The 17,115-nt window shown below is 36.3% G+C and overlaps 2 protein-coding genes across 3 annotated transcripts; one reads left to right on the top strand and one right to left on the bottom strand.

The window, feature by feature from the left end:
* The first annotated feature begins 1,636 nt into the window (after window positions 1–1,636).
* Window positions 1,637–3,948, top strand: LOC121745366 (auxilin-related protein 2-like). The gene is made up of 7 exons (XM_042139237.1): window positions 1,637–2,195; window positions 2,347–2,840; window positions 2,920–2,975; window positions 3,063–3,125; window positions 3,294–3,389; window positions 3,479–3,655; window positions 3,728–3,948. The coding sequence occupies exons 1-7, from the start codon at window positions 1,696–1,698 to the stop codon at window positions 3,764–3,766; spliced, it is 1,425 nt and encodes a 474-aa protein (XP_041995171.1). The 5' UTR covers window positions 1,637–1,695; the 3' UTR covers window positions 3,767–3,948.
* A 225-nt stretch (window positions 3,949–4,173) lies between these two features.
* On the bottom strand, window positions 4,174–8,125 carry LOC121745367 (solanesyl diphosphate synthase 3, chloroplastic/mitochondrial-like). Of its 2 annotated transcripts, none has more exons than XM_042139239.1 (12): window positions 7,824–8,125; window positions 7,141–7,233; window positions 6,895–6,975; window positions 6,742–6,813; window positions 6,481–6,612; window positions 6,117–6,203; window positions 5,897–5,968; window positions 5,679–5,764; window positions 5,333–5,465; window positions 4,825–4,914; window positions 4,631–4,729; window positions 4,174–4,498 (listed from the first exon to the last, which is right to left on the bottom strand). In XM_042139239.1, the coding sequence occupies exons 1-12, from the start codon at window positions 7,971–7,973 to the stop codon at window positions 4,319–4,321; spliced, it is 1,275 nt and encodes a 424-aa protein (XP_041995173.1). In that variant the 5' UTR covers window positions 7,974–8,125; the 3' UTR covers window positions 4,174–4,318. The 2 variants fall into 2 exon arrangements, with proteins under 2 accessions (XP_041995173.1, XP_041995174.1); XM_042139240.1 differs by having other exon boundaries at window positions 7,141–7,236; window positions 7,824–7,962.
* Between the last annotated feature and the right edge of the window lie 8,990 nt (window positions 8,126–17,115).

Here is a 17,115-nt window from a genome sequence, read left to right as displayed (position 1 = left end):
GAAAAAATAATAGGAGTAACTAAATACTTTATGAAAAGAGAGAAGAGAGAAAGTTTATTCCAAAAATAAAAAGAGATAATTTTAGTTGAACAAACTAAAAAGAAAAACTGTCCATCTTGATTCTTAAATAGAAACCATATTTTTTCGATACCGAAATACTTCATTCATATAGTGAAGCACAAAAGAAATGGATTACCATTGTGTTAATGGGTATATATAGAGTTCTGCACTTATTTTTGTCCGTATAAAAATGAAATTACTCACATTTGGTGAGAAGTAATATAAACGTTAAAACCTATACTAAGCTAAAAAAAATCTTTTTTTATTTGTATAATCTCGTCTGTTTTTTATATTTAAGTGAATTATTATGCAAAAACTATTATCATAGTAATAGACTAATAGCCGTTACAAATTATTTCGACCACTTTTCCATTTCATCTTATGATTATCCTCTTTTTCAGCATGAAAGTCTTCATCGACTAAGGGGACGAATTATAGATGAAGGGGAAAATATATTATATTTAAATGGTATGGAATTTTCTAGTATTAATACTATAACAAACTACACTTAATATTCCCTTTTCTATACTTAATCTTGTTATTTGTTTTTCACGTAATTACGTTTACTTAGTATGAATAACATTATTTGCTTAACTATAATTTGAGATTAGATAATGCATGGTTTCAAAGTTAGGGAAAAAACGAAATTAAATCATTTGTTTAAGTGGTCAAACTGAAAACTCGAGTTTTTAATTATATTTTCGTCTTTTTGGGTAAATCCAGCATAAAGAAACTTTCCAGATAAGGAGCGATGATTAAGTAGGGCAGTAATATATATAGAGAAATCATTATTATTTAGTTCGAAATTAAATAATCCGTTTGGATCTAGTGCATCATCTAGGACCAATTTTATATATTTTTATTATTATATGTCATTTCTAAAAGTAGACTAATGAAATTGCATCTGTGTAGTAATTCGAAATATATAAAAATTAGGAATAGTTTTTATTTATAGATTTTCTATATTATTACTATGTCACTTTTATACCTAATGGCAACGCCCAACTGAGTGTGTGTTTGAAAAGAATGTTTTGAGTGATTATGCACGCTATTTATATCCATATATTAAAAATAATAATTTCAATTTTAAATTGCAAGATTGTTTAGAGATTCGAATATTTTGGTTTTATTAACCTTGCTAAGAGATGAGAATTCTCATGTATTAAAATTTTGAAGTTTTGAATTTTGATAGAATTCGTCTATTTTTTATAAGCTATACCGTATATGTTGTACTTATTAAATTTATAAAAATAAAATAAAATAAAATGAGCATATGAATTTTATTCGTTTTTAAAGGACTCTAGCCTATATAGACTTTTTTGACAAAAAAAGACCAAACATATTATTATTAGAGTGAAATAAATTGTAAAACCAGAAAAATAAATATCTCATCTTTCCGACTTTATATTCTGAGTAGTAAATACCGCAAAAGATATTGGTTATAAACTTATAATAATTCTTTGCCAATTCAAAAACAAATGTAGGAAAATAAAAGCAAAAAATTTAAAAAAGAAAAAGAAAAAGAAAATTCCATTGAAAAGCTTCATGTATAAATAGCTACAAAAACATGCAAGTAGACTCATAATCAGTAGTACTAATCACGACGCTCCCTTCGCCGCCGGCGATTCACCAACGATGGACGAATCTTGGCGAATGAGGATCGGAATGTCGTCTCCGCCACCCGCTCTCCACCGACCAAACCACCATCTCCGGCGACCCTCCGCCTCCCACCGCCGGGAGCCTACCTCCGACCCTGAAGACTTCAGCGACGTCTTCGGTGGGCCCCCTCGGACGATCCTCTCCCGCCAGTACTCCTCCGGCTTCCCGCGATCTTCCACCTCCTCCTCGACCTACTTCTACGAGGAGATTTTCCGGCAACCGGAGAAGGCGCCTCCTGCGGGGAAGAGCGGAAGGAGCTTGCCGGAGTTCAGGATCCCCGGCCATCAGAAACGAGAGAAAAACGGTTTCTACAGCGATATTTTTGGGTGGGATGATGAGAGGGTGGTGAGGTCTCGATCGAGATCGAAAACGAGCTCTTCGTCGGCGCTCAGCTCGGAGGAGCTCAGCCCTCTCCGGCCGGCCTTCTTCGCTGACGGCGGCGGCGATGACGTGTCCTCTTTCGCCTCGAAACTTAGGTAATTTTTTAATTCCTTTACTTAGCAACTGAGTTCGCCTCTTTTTTACCAAAGATTGGATCCTAATTTTGAAAATTCATGTAATTGGAAGAAATTAGGGTTGAAGTGTGTAAATTAGGAGAGTTAAAACTGAAATTTCGATTCGTTTTAGGCCGATTAATGTGAGGAGCAGGTGGAATTCAACGAGAATGGGGAACGAAGATCAGAAAAGCATGGTGCCGCCATTTGCAGGCAGTCATCACTGCCACAATGGTGAAAGCCATTGCTCAGACAATTTGAGGAGCTACAATTTCGGATTAGGTCGAAGAAACGCCTCTCCAGAGACGATCAGCCTTGAGCCGATTTCCAATAGCAGCTTCAGAGTGTCAGCAGATGACATGGAGCTCAACAACTCACCATCATCTGCAGTTTCGTCGGTCTGCCACTCGGTATGGCGTGAGGCTGAGGTGGAGGGCGAGGTTTTGAGACCGGACGAGGTGGAGCAGGAGGAGGAGGATGAGGTCATGAGCTCCTATGTGATTGAGATCAACTCCGAGAACAGGGAAGGGACTTGTGAATCCAACGGTGTTGATGAGGCCATAGCATGGGCGAAGGAGAAGTCTCAAACAAATTATTCGGAGTGTGAGGCAGATAAAACCACACAAGGTTTGTGTGAGTTTTTCTCTTCTCTCATTGCTTCTTTCTTTAACCCTGTTGATTGGATGTTGATTGTGCCTTTTTGCAGATTTTTTGAGTGGACAGCAGGTTTCCGAGGGACATACAGACAGTTTCGGATCATTGGTATTGTTTTGGATCATCATGTTTATCATTGGTATGGCTTTGGATCATCATATGGTTGTGATAGTCTTTTCTGCTGTTCATTTGCAGGATAAGCAGCAGGTCAAGTGGGAAATAGTAGAAGAAGAAGAAGAAGAACAACTCGAATGCACGGTATAAAGCTTTAGTTCTACTGCAATCATACATAAAACTAGATATTGATAGTAACATGTGTGATCACATCATAGTTGAGGCCTTCCCAGCTTTTTAGAACCGTTTCTGGAATCATACCTTGGTTGGAATGACTTATGACAGTCGACTCACTATCTCTAAACAAAGCAGGTACAAACAGAAATGGATATTCTGGATGAGAAGATCAGACTATGGTCAAGTGGCAAGGATGCTGACATTCGACTTCTGCTTTCTTCATTGCATCATGTGAGATGATCTTCTAACATAAAAAAATCAAGATGATGTAAATGTTGGATTACACCAAATATGTAACTCTCTCTTTGCTTGCTACTCAGATCTTATGGCCAAACAGTGGCTGGTTACCGGTGCCCTTAGCAAGCATAATCGAATCCTCCCAAGTGAAGAAATCGTATCAAAAGGCGCGGCTGTGCCTGCACCCGGACAAGCTCCAACAAAGAGGCGCAACGCCCCAACAGAAGTGCGTTGCGGATAAAGCCTTTTCGATTCTTCAGGTGAGTTTGAGTCATTGCACAAGTTGAGAATTGGCCAAAGGGTTCTTGTCTTAACTTATGACTTGGTTGTAGGATGCTTGGGCTTCATTCATCTCTATGGATGTGTTTTAAACAATCGAATACCAGTTTCGAAATATCAACGGGTCCATCGGTTTTGATATATCAAGGGGTCATGGACGAGAGTAGAAAGATGCAAACTATGTATGCAGGAAGGCTGAGTAGATATGTGAAGAGTGTGTTTTGACTCGGTGTGTTGTTTTTAGTAAATGAAAGTAATAATGTTAGCAAATTCACTTTATATGTTCATATGAAATATACAATCAGTTTACTGTGCAGCACAAAGTAAGATAAAGACATTTTTATTGCATGATGCCTCGATTCGAGAAGCAAAATTATTGCAAAAACAATTTAGTAAAGAATCAAACCACCAAATACAAAATGTTGCAAGTATCTAATTGATCGATTGCAACAAATAATTCAAGCTAAAGAGGACCCCTTCGCATTCTCACAGGAGAAAATTTCATGTGGAAGACATTTTTATTCGGGGAAATGATGGATCGAATTAACACTTGTCTTGTGCAACCGAAAACAGGAGAGGGAAAATTGTCCTAGATACGATCTTGCGACTTCCAGAATGATCTAAATCATATTTGTATATCTGTTCTACTTTGTTCTGGTGATGACTAAATGCGTTAATTCTACAAGCGCCCGTCTCGACCTCTGCACAACCTCATCCTCATTTTCCGGAAGGGCATCGATTGCAGCTGATGCAAGGCTAGCATGCTTTGCTGCTAGCTCTCTGGTTCTCTGAATTCCATTACTCATTGAGAGATATTCTAGAGCCTAGAGAGAGAGAGAGAGAGCTCAATACTTTGGATAGAAGATATCCACACATTTCTCTTTTTTCAAATAGGCACATGAGGGAAAGACTAATCGATGGTGTTGACAGATGATCAAGTAACGAAGCAAACCTACCCGGTCCACATTTGAAGACTTTTCAAATCCTTGGTTGACAATCAACCTAAGTTCAGGAAATTCCTCAATAGCGAACAATATAGGAGCGGTAACAATCCCCTGAAAAATTATTTGGAATTTTTGGCATGTCATTTTAGAACCACATTCATTGTTAAGGCATTTGTGTAAAGTTCAAATGAAATGGAGATACTTACATGGCGAATGTCTGACAAGGATCCCTTCCCGAGGGAAGTTGATGTGCCGGTGAAATCAAGAACATCATCGATTAACTGAAATGCTAACCCCTGCAAAAACACATGCAAACAAGATTTCAAGATAGAACTATGGCAGGTAACAGAAACAACAGGAAAAGTTTTTTAAAATTAAAGTCATGATAACAGTATTATCATTATTATTATTTTATAGTAGTAATAAAGAAATCATGGATGAGAACATGACATTAAAAACATTTATAACAACATATTGCAACGAATATTCGAGGCATCCAATATGCACACAGAATATACACAGAAAAGAGGATAAAACTAGAACAACAGAGAATTCAATACCCACCCTCCGCCACCCCATCGCGTAACATCATCTTACAACCTTAGGCTAATATGAAGCACGTTAAGACAGCATGTAGTCCACTAAAAACACAATAAACACTCCCAGTTTAATTGTAATTTGTACATAAAAGAAAGAAAGCAGAAAAACACAAACCAAGTTCTTGCCGTACTCAAAAGCCAAATTTGAAACATCTGCCGTTTGTCCAGCAAGAAGGGCAATAGCCTTACAACTATTGGATATCAATGATGCAGTTTTGTAGTACGTCTTCTCCATATAGTATTCCATGCTGAACAAAAGCAACACATACAATATTTTAGGAAGAAAACATAAGATAAGATAAGATAAGATAAGATAAGATAAGATATGATAAGATAAGATAAGTGTGTGAAAGGTCAAAGGAGAACAGTTATTGATATCATGTGATATTGTTCTGCATGTTACCAATACAGAGAAAACAGCGAAACAAAAAAAGAAGTCATAAGCCCAGCTATCAGTATACCTGCAGCGTTGATCAGATGTAGTAGTCATTTGCATGGTCTCACCAGTGACTAGATGTTCCACGACTTTAGCCAGGAGAGAAACAACCTGTAGCAATTACAAGAAACATAAACGATATTCTTGAACATGTGTATGATTGGCCTTCTATAGTCACTCTATGCTTGTGATGTAAGTGTGTAAAGAAATGCTTATCCTCTACATGTAAAGGCTTAAAGGTACCTCTGTGTTTTTCAAGGAAGCAAGAGCAACACAAGCTCTAGATAGCAGGAAATCTCCAGCCAACACCGCTAACTGCAATTTAAACAAAGAAAACATGACTCGGTAGACAAATAACCTAACTCAAAAGTCGACAGGACTAAGATGATCTTTATCTGAAAATCAAGTTCCTTGCCACTTTTTCTTATAGCCGAGGGAGTTCAAAAGGATACAAATCATATACCTTATTTCCCATAACATAGTTCAAAGAGCCGATACCCCGCCTTGTATCAGCATCATCCAACACATCATCATGGAGGAGGCTAGCAACCTATTACATTACATGGATATTACTAAAGGAAGATTCAATTGGCCAAGGCGCTCAAAATAACTAAAACAAGAAATTATATCCCATAAACATAGAATTGTAAGTATGTAACATTGTGACTTGCGAGAAAGTAAGACACCAAAAAGCTACAGAATACCATTCTCTAAATAATTCTGGCATAACTAATTTTATAACCCAAAACTCATTTGAATGTCTAAGAATGAGACATGAAGTGGAGCATTGTGCAAACAGCTTTCTAGGAAGAGATAGAGTCACTAACATGGATCATCTCTGTGATCTCAGCAATACACTGTTGTCTTGTACGCAACTCTGAAGACAGGGTATTAACTGCAGCCTCAGATATTTGCCTTTGGATTGGTAAGTCTAGAGCCGTTGCCATCAACAAAAGGACCTGCATAAGTAAATCAATTACCAAAATTTCAAATCAGTCCATCATTTTTTGCACAAGAACACAAAGAAAAGGAAAATCAGCGGTGTAACAAGTAAGCACGCAGAAATCAGATTGGGTTGACAATCTTACTGTGGGTCTAAATCTCTTTCCTTCAACTCCCAATTTGAAAAAATACTCTGCAGCTGAGGCAAGCTTAGGAACCTATATGAGATTAATTACATGTGAATTACCTTCATTACACATCCATCTTGGTAAAAATAATCAACACCGTACATGTCATACCTCCGCAACTACCATGGACCTCAAACGATCCGCGAGAATCGACAGTTCATCAGCAACAAGAGAAAACGGGTCTACTTGCTCCTGCCATACAAAGAAGAAGGTTGGCCAAACAATAAAGCGCATCTAAACCAACTGGAAACAATGTACAAAGATACAAATATTTATCGCAGATTAGTTAAGTCAAGGCAATTTGAAATTTTGAATATCAAGACAGTTTAATCATCAAATAAGCAGTTAAGCACTGACCTCAACTGCAGAGCTACTCTGAAGTTGAACCTGTTGCCCAACCGTACTAATGGCATTTGACACCCATGAATAAATAACTCTGCAACCCAAAACCTACTAATAAACAGTAAAAAAAGAAATATAATACAATGTAACGATAAAAAAGGGTTAATTACAAAACTAAACACAGCACAAACTCATACATAAAGAGCAGTGAATGGTTGCATATGCATCGCCCTAGTTAAACAAATGTCACCAACAACAACAGCTAGCAGCCCCGAGCTACAGAGCATTTTCCATTTACCCGAACATAATTTTTCAGGTTAAGATGCGGAATCAGAGAATAAGCTAGGTTCCTCTATTTCTTAAATCCTAAACATCACTGTAACAAAACTTGATAAAAAATGATTAGGAAGGCAAAAAAAAGTAACTTTCACAACCCACTTATTAATAAAGCTTGCTCTACCCATAAGAAAGCTCCATTTAGTATGAACTCATTTACACCTACCAACTGATCGATCAAATTACCATAGACAGAAAATAATAATAGCTCCGAAACAAGCTTCACTAATAACCGCGAATTTCAAAATCCAGAGCTGAAACTAATAGGAAAACAGCTCCACCTAAGCACACGACGCAAAAACACACAAAACCCAGACTGGCACTAATCCATTTTGAGATCAAATACGAGGGCGTGAGTTCACCTCTCGAGAAGACTGAAGAGGGTTGCGAAAGTGGGAGGAATGCTCGAGCAGCAGCGGCGCGCTCTCGCCACTTCCCAAAGACGAGTAGACCCATTGACCACGGGCGTAGCCCGACCTCGCTAACCGGGCGAGCCCTCTGGCCCGCATCATCTCACTGCGTATTTGCTGCTTCTTCAATTTTCTCGGATCGGAACAGTTGGTGAGGGGAAATTTATTGATCGGTGATCGGTGATGATAAAGGAATCATAAGCCGACATTAAATTTTTGTGCGAGAAATTACGAAAATTGACAGACGGCTCCGAAACCACGTGACCTATCTACTCCCTCCGTCCCCCAAAATTCGTCACCATTTGACTCGGCACGGGCTTTAAGAAATATAATAGAAATTGAGTTGAAAAAGTTGGTGACATGTGAGTCCTACTTTTATATATTAGTTTTATAATAAAATGTGGGTGTGAATGAGTTATTGGAATGTAGGGTCCACTACCAAAAATGGTAAAAGTGAAAGGTGACAAATTTTTAGGGACGGACGAAAAAGGAAATAGGTGACAAATTTTCAGGGACGGAGGAAGGATGTGTTTTCATGGCAGCCATTAAATTTTCATCTTGGCCCAATATAAAAGCCCATTAATTGACTGGGCTTTCATATGATCATATTCATGTTCATTAAAAAAAATATTTTTACTAAAAGGGATTAAGAGCATCCGCAGCGGTGGCGAAAGACGCCACCGCCGTCCGCGCCGTTGGCAAGGCGCAGGACCGCCGCCGCTGCAGCCGCGCCGCTGGCACGGCGCTGCTCGATGTATCGAGCACGTCCGTACCAGCGGACGCACACGTGGCGCGCTCCCATTCGTCAACGGCATAGCCGTTGTGTTTAAACTTTTTTTTTTTTTTTTTTTAAAAATCGGTATTTAATTATAAATAATGCTAAAAAATAAAAAAAAATATTTTCCAAATCCCAAAAATATGGCCGTTTTTTTCCCGTTTTTTCTGAATTTTTTTGATTTTTTTTTATTTTTTTTTCCCCAAAATCATCTATAAATACACACATTCATCATCCATTTATCACATCAAATCATCTCTCATTCATCTCTCATTCATAATTCTCATACAAACTATCAACACATTCATCACCCACTCAAAATCTCAAATGGATTTCACCCATATTATGGCGGACGCGGAACGCGAAGAACAAGAATACTACGAACAACATCGTACCGCTTACGAAGCATATGTCGCGGCGAATACCCCCGCTTACGAAGCATATGTCGAGGGCGGCTAGCTTCTACGACGAGGACGAAGCCGGAAGCTCAACAGCGAGGTCTCCCCTACGCCGAGGCGAGCATACGACGGTTGGCCAGAGGATCGAGACAAGACACACAATGCGCGATACTCGAATCCACAATCAACTACAAGAAGACCTAATCAACCACATGTGGGCGAAATTCGGCAACGAGTAGTGTCATTTTAGGATTTTAATTATGTAATTTTTAATTTTTAGGATTTTAATTATGTAATTTTTAATTTTTAGGATTTTAATTATGTAATTTTTAATTTTTAGGATTTTAATTATGCAATGTTTAATTTTATTTGTCATTTGTAATATTTATTGTGGGTTTTAAATGAATTTTAATATTATGGAAATGTTTTTGTGTAATTGAATTTTATATTAATTGTGCTCGTCCTTGCGGAAGAGCACAGTTGTGGGTGTTGTGCTCTTGCCAGAGAACAGGCATGAATAGTACCGACCGGGCCCACAACCGTGCCGCTGGCAAGAGCACGGTTGTGGATGCTCTAAAGTTAATAGGACTAAACTAGAAATCAAACTAATGATAGTACACTACTTTCATAATGTATAGACACACATATATAAACACTGACGTAGCTATGTGGAGAGGTGGGAATCCATAATTTTAGCTATATTCTTTGTTTTTAAATAAGATAAAAGTTGATAGGATTGAAGATAAAAAATAATTGTAGTACACTGTTTATCATAATATAATTAACATTGGCAGAGGTGGTTGGGTGAGGTCCAGGCTCCCCGATAGTTTTAAACTTTTCTAAGAGTATTTTAGTAGTTTTATAGTAGAGTATTCAAATTAGCATTTATAAATATCATTATTATTATTTAATAATTCAAACTTTAAAGTAAAGAAGTTGCTTCGTGTTGGAGTTTTGATGCTACTAATTCAGTAATTCATTTATCTATAGTTGTCATTCTATTTATTTTAAAGAGGGAACATCATTTTAGGTCTACGAACTTTGCCAAAGTATCATTTTAGGTCCGTGAACTTTGAAAATCTTATTTTAGGTCCGTGAACTTTGAGTTAGTATCATTTTAGGTCTTTTTTACTATTTCCAAGTTTTTTTGGACGAAAATACCCTCAATACCTTAAAATGTATATATTTTTAATAAATTTATCATATACTCATATTTTTTTATAAATATCTTTACAATATATTTTTGACAAATTTTCTAAATATAATTTGACCTTAAATATTATCACTTAATTTTGTGACATGCAAGTAAAATTGCTTCTTCAATTTTTTATATTAATTTTTTTAAAATTGAATAAATAACTTTTCTCTAATAATAAAAAATTGAATAAAGATCTTTTCTTGCATGTCACAAAATTAAATTATAATATTGAAGGTCAAATTATATTTAGAAAATTTGTCAAAAATATATTGTAAATATATTTATAAAAAGATCTTTATTCAATTTTTTTATTATTAAAGAAAAGTTCTTTATTCAATTTTAAAAAAAATAATATAAAAAATTGAAGAAGCAATTTTACTTGCATGTCACAAAATTAAGTGATAATATTTAAGGTCAAATTATATTTAGAAAATTTGACAAAAATATATTGTAGAGATATTTATAAAAAAATATGAGTATATGATAAATTTATTAAAAATATATATATTTTAAGGTATTGAGGGTATTTTCGTCCGAAAAAACTTGGAAATAGTAAAAAGGACCTAAAATGATACTAACTCAAAGTTCACGTACCTAAAATAAGATTTTCAAAGTTCACGGACCTAAAATGATACTCTGACAAAGTTCATGAACCTAAAATGATGTTCCCTCTATTTTAAATATTTGTATTGATTTTAAAAACTCTTATTGTGAAATAGTAGCTTCTTAAATCTCAATGTCTGGCTTCCTCGTTCCATAGCAAACCAAATTGTTTGTTTTTTTTGTGTACGTAGAATAGTTCATGATACGAAAGATCTCTAAGTTCTAGACGTGACATAGTATAAATTTATGTTCCTTCATAACAAAATACGCCGTTTACTACTAATTAGTAGCCACTATTTCATGTAAAAACAAAACCTTGTCATTTCTAGTACTAGTGTTAACATATGTGCTATGCACGGGCCATAAGAATTTTAAATATGAATACAATATATAACGAATATATAGAAAATAAAAATTCAAAGCAATGTGAAGATTTACAAAAACAAAAATATACTTATCTAGCCCCATTTTAAATAAAGAATTTACCACTCCCTAGTGAATGAAACATTTCAAATTCAGCAGACGATTTTATTCAATTTTATTTTATGATCTAAATGAAGAAAAACAATAAAATTATGGACAAAGATAAGATGTGACACTAATGATCAAACAATATGATTTAATTTGAGTAAGATTTATAAATAAAGAATATATGTTTGAGAAAAGATCAAAGAGTAAAAATCAAATAATCGGAATAAACAATGCACTGAACAAATGTGATCAACAAAATATAAATATTCATATATAGGAACAAAAACTTAGAAAATAACAGCAAACCAATAGTTCATAAGTTCAGAAAAACTTCTTTGAGAACAACAGTAACGGTGGAATCGCCTCTACTATTATCATCATCTTTACAAGCCAAAATATTTAGACATGCACGACTCGTAACTCGTGACTCAAAGATATTATTCTATTATTGATCTCATTCTCCGTATGTACAACTGAGCAAACTGTAGGGGCAACCATCTTATGGCAACAAACTACCCATTAAGTGGTAATTTTGGTCATGCAAACGAAAAATAGGTGGAGGACGGCCAGTGTTCATTCTATTATCAACTTTACCTCCCGTTGAGGTAAATCCAAACATCAAATTATATGAAAATAAATTACAAAAGACGAACAAATGATACTATCATGCACAATACATGAAGTAGTTTGATAAGAACAACATCACTTGAAGTTATTGAACTTTGAACGATACACCAACATTAGCAACAAAATTTTTTTTAGCAAGTTCAAACACAACAAAATACGATTCAAGATATAATTAAATATTTACCATAAATTTTTTTAATAAAATGAGCATAATAATTACAAAAGAATACATAATTATTTCTCAAATTATTTTTCTTTTATATAAATACATTAAATAAAACAGGCCCAAAAAAATTATATACCCAAAAGATATTATACTCCAGCCCAAATTAAGTAAAAGCCACAGTCCAAAGATTTTTTAAATAAAAATCTCAAACATAACAGCCCAAATTAATTATAAGAATAACCCAAATATAAAAAACTAACAGTTCAAAGTGGCCCAACCGTGTTAATCCAATTAGAGCATCCACAATAGAGGACTAGCCGGTGGACTAGCCGCTAGTTCGTGTGCTAGTCCACTATTGTTGGCGGCGAGCGGGTGACGGACGTCCCAGACGGACGAGTGGTTGTCCGTCGGATAAGGCGGACGTCCGCCTCCTTGTTCGTGCGCTCGTCCGCTATTGTGGGCAGGCGACGGACAAGAGGTAGGACGTCCCATTTTTTTTAAATTTTTTTACTTTTTTTTATTTATACTCAATATTTACAACTCAGTTCACTTCATTTTTTGTATATTTGATAAACATCAACAATTAAAATGAACTAATCGTATTTTTCAATTTATTTTATTAGCTAGGGCGTTGGCTAGTCCTAGTGTTTGTCCACTATTGTGCAGTGGGATGTCCTAGTAATGTGGTAGTGGGGTGGGAAGTCCTAGTGACGTGACAGAATGTGTTTTTGGGAAGCCCTAGTGCTAGTCCGTGGGGAAGTCCTTCCTATTGTGGATGCTCTTATCCCAAAACCATGATCTCAGTAGAGCATCCACAATAGTGGACGAGCCGGCGGACGAGCGACCGGCGAGCCGCTCGTCCGTCGCGCTTGTCCACTATTGAGATCGGCGTCCCGCTCACGGACGAGTCAGACGGACGACCCCTCATCTGTCAGTTTTTGCGCTCGTCCGTCGCGGTGTCCGTCGTCTCGTCCACTATTGTGGGCGCCCGACGGACGAGAGCAATTTTTGATTTAAAAAAAACTCTATATATACGGCTCGTTTTGGTTCATTTTCATTTGCACCACTTGTATTAACGAGTTTCTATCTCTCTACTCTCATTTCTATTCAAGATAAATGGAGCACCACGACAGCGACTCCCCAGCCACTAGCGAAACACAAACACCCTCGTTCCCGGTTGGAAGTGGAATGGGGGTCCAGATGCCGGGGATGATGCCGCCATAGTACTATAACATGTACGCTTGGCCCAGATGGCAGGGATGATGCTGGGGATGATGCCCCAGATGATGACGCAGAAGAGCGGGATGATGCAGGGGCAGTCGGCCACTGCTGGGTCGCCCGGGGACAATGTCTATCGCCCCACTATTGATTTCTTTACATGGGCATCCCAGACATGTACTCCACTGGAGTCTCAGTACACTTATGCTGAGACTTTCTCACTGCAGGAGTTGGGTCTATCTCCGGTTAGGGTGCCTCCCACTGAGAGTCCATCGTCTGCAGGCCGTCGGGGTGGTTCGAAGAAAGGCAAGGGTAGAGGCAGGGGCACGGCAAGGGCAATGGGGTGTCGGGTGAGTCCTCGCATTCGAGGGCTGGGGCGGAGGAGGCGGGGGCTGAGGCGGATAACGACTACGATGAGATACGGCGGACCGTGTGGAGTGAGGAGGAGTGTGTGGCTTTGTTAAAAGCATGGATCAATGTCTGCGATGATCCATTCGCTCGAGCAACCAGAGGATCGACAACATGTGGAAACGCATCTCCCGAGCCTACTGTTCGTTTAAACCGGCGGATGGAAGGTATCACACGGCTGAAGAGTGCCGGAAGATATGGGACCGACTGAAGACCACTGTCTCCCAATTTATCGGCCTATACGAGAACAACGGCCGCATGCTTACCGGCGGCCAGACCATGAACCAATGTTTTGAGGTATCTACTTCTCAACTACATAAGGTATATTGCACACCTAATTCACAGTATATAGATAAGACTTGTATTATCAATAATATTGACAATAAATTTATACCTAAATAAGAAAATATTTTAAAACATATAACTGATCAAACATTTAACTGATAATTAAAATACTCATAATAGAAAAAGTCTTAAGATTATCATACTCTGATCTTTGGTCCAACCTGACCCAAAGATCCTTGCTGAATAAATCTCTCATCACCTTCAATTCTATATAAAAAAATCATCTAAAATCAGTTGGAAATAAGATGATAAATGACTATACAGCTGCACAAATAATTTGAAAGCAACAACTGTAAGGAATTAATTACAATCAATAACTTATACCTTTTCCTAAAATATGTAACTACATCCAAGTCAGCATTAATCAGAACCTTTGATGCTTGAAAATGTGTAGATATTCTCATCACACCTATCAAACATAGACACAAATATTAACACAGTTTATGACAGATAAACAAAGAAGAAAAACAACAAAAATAATAACTGAGAATTTACAGTAGATAAATATCACAAAATAAATTCAATACAGAAATAGCAATTGAGAAATAGGAAGAATGAAGAAGATTCAATAACGGGGAATGCAGATAAGAATTTGATAAGAAACTTAACCAAGTTTGTGCTGCTGATTCGGTTAAGTGTTTTCAATTGTGAGGGGCTGTTGAGTGATTGTAGAAGTGTTAAGAAAGGATATTTATAGGGAAAAAATGATTAGCATGCTCTTCAAAAAAGTAATTTATGTTCCCAATGAAACATAATAATGAGAAAGACCTTCCAAATAACAAAATTAATATATACTATTAGTTAATAATATTTTGACTGATAAAACAATTAACAACTAATATGCAAAAGTTTAATAGGAACTTTTTTAAATTAATATTAAGATAGAATTAAAATTACATAATCGCATTGGTCAGACAGATTTTTTCATAAGTTTACAATCAACAACTTTATGTAAGGCCCATTTCACTTATTCTATTATTCAATTATTATTATACTATATATAGGTGGTTGCTTGAATTAATAAAAACAAATAAAACCCTAAAGAAGCTTCAGCCGCCCTTCACTCTGCAGGAAAGAGGAGAAAGAAAACTCCAAGGAAGATGAAACGGCAGAAAGGGCAAAATGATTACACAGAGAGCACACTTGACATGTCAGGCATGTCAGAATTACTAAACCTAGTCAGAATTATATCATCCATGTATAGCTCACACAATAATATGTAATTTCTACTATAAATCCTTTCCAAACTAATAAATACTCTATGTGATTGTTTACAGATAATGAAGAGATTCATGATTATGAAGGGTGCTAACTCTATACATGAAACAAAGAGAAGGAAGAAGAGGAGGAAGATAATACAAAAGGTATAAAAAACTCATTAGTATAAAAGGGTTTTCAAATATTATCTGAACAAAGTGAGTAGATACATGTATAAATTTAGGAGTTAATCTAAAATTTCATCACCTTAGTTATATAGGATATGATTTAACCTTAGTTATACATATTTTCATACTTAATCAGTTGCCCAAGTTTTTCATAATAAAGCTTATTTATTCGTTATATATCAATGCAAAAACGTCTAACTATAGAGAATTGATATGGTGAGGAGCTATTTATGAGCAATGGATGAGCGCCTGTTACTTTCTTGTCTTCTCTTTCTTTCGTTTTTTCCCCTATCTCTAATTTCTTTCTCAAATTCTCTATCCTCAATTCCTCCCTCTACCTCATTCTTTGCGTTACCAAACACTTCTTTATCAAATTCTCCGTTCTCAAATCTCAATAGTCAATTTCTCTTTCTTCCAATTTCTTTCAGTTCCCAAATTCACACAGCAAGTCAGCAACGACGTTGCTCTTTTCTTCTTCAACTTATGAAAATCAATTTCTTAGAAATAGCTCCACTTCGATTTGTTAAAACCCAATTTCTTTGGAATATTAAACCCAACAGATAATTATCCGAATTCTAGGTTACTCTGAGAAAAATTATCAAATAGACAAGTACGAGCTTATCAAGATCTCAAAATCATTGAAGTTTTACTTACTCCGAAATATGAGAAAATCGGGTTTCTGGGGCAGTTTACATTAAAGATTATGTAAATGTACTCATTTTGTTATCTATTCCACATATGGGAAAAACGCCAATGAAATTGGCGTGTCTTTAAGTAAAAACGCCAATGTTAATGGCGTGTTTATACGTAAAGACGCCAACGTACGTGACGTTTTATAATTGTATCGTATTTTGGGCGTATTCTCTCCAATTGCAAGTACGTTGAAAAACGCCAACTTGGTTGGCGTGTTTAGTAGCAAAAAACGCCAACCTGAGTGGTGTGTTTACTTGTTTTTGCAAAAAACGCCAACCTGAGTGGCGTAATTACCTAGTCGCGAAAAACGCCAACCTGAGTGGCGTGTTTTCACAGGCTGATATACCAGCCGTGCCTCCCCCAAATCGCGAAAATCTCACAATACACACACTTCGCGATTTCTCCAAGCTGAGCGTCTTCTCTCCGCGAAATCGCCCTCCTCTTCGTGATTTCGGCCTACATTCATCAATCGGTGCTATTCTTCCCCAAATTCATCTATTTTCTTCGGCTAGTATGCTTACCTTTTACATTATTAGAGTAAGTGGTAGATAGTTAGCTAGGGTTTGTAATGGGTTGTGAATTGAGTTATGCATTTTGGATTGGTTGAATGACATTATTGTTGATTATTATGTTGGATTGTTTGGGTTTAAGTGAATTTGTGTATAAATTTGATTATAAACCTAAACCCTAGGGTTGTTATAGCTAAAAAATTGGGCAAATTGTTTTGGTTTATGTGGGTTTTGGTTGATGTATGTTGATTAGTTTGAATTGTTAAATTTGTTTATATGGTTAGGTTTGTCAAATTGAAATTGGACAAATTGAAATTGTTAGGTTAGGCAAAATTGAAATTGGTCAAATTGAAATTGTTAGGTTGGATGAATTGTTAATTTAAATTGTTAATTTTGTGTAGGTGAATTGGATTATGATTTTGAATGTGCAATGTTGTGTAGGTGAATT

The sequence above is a fragment of the Salvia splendens genome, chromosome 8, assembly GCF_004379255.2.
Source record: "Salvia splendens isolate huo1 chromosome 8, SspV2, whole genome shotgun sequence".
Classification (NCBI taxonomy): domain Eukaryota; kingdom Viridiplantae; phylum Streptophyta; class Magnoliopsida; order Lamiales; family Lamiaceae; genus Salvia; species Salvia splendens.
The sequence above is the reverse complement of the archived record's forward strand: the minus strand, read 5'-3'. Positions and strand labels throughout refer to the sequence as shown.

Excerpts from the sequence above, each read along its gene's own strand:
- LOC121745367 (XM_042139239.1), bottom strand. The coding sequence starts at position 7,973 with ATGATGCGGGCCAGAGGGCTCGCCCGGTTAGCGAGGTCGGGCTACGCC. Across the intron at positions 6,976-7,140 it reads AGAGTAGCTCTGCAGTTGAG|GAGCAAGTAGACCCGTTTTC; the intron begins GTCAGTGCTTAA and ends TTTGTATGGCAG. Across the intron at positions 4,499-4,630 it reads AGTCTTCAAATGTGGACCGG|GCTCTAGAATATCTCTCAAT; the intron begins GTAGGTTTGCTT and ends CTCTCTCTCTAG.
- LOC121745366 (XM_042139237.1), top strand. The coding sequence starts at position 1,696 with ATGGACGAATCTTGGCGAATGAGGATCGGAATGTCGTCTCCGCCACCC. Across the intron at positions 3,126-3,293 it reads AAGAACAACTCGAATGCACG|GTACAAACAGAAATGGATAT; the intron begins GTATAAAGCTTT and ends TAAACAAAGCAG. Across the intron at positions 3,390-3,478 it reads TGCTTTCTTCATTGCATCAT|ATCTTATGGCCAAACAGTGG; the intron begins GTGAGATGATCT and ends CTTGCTACTCAG.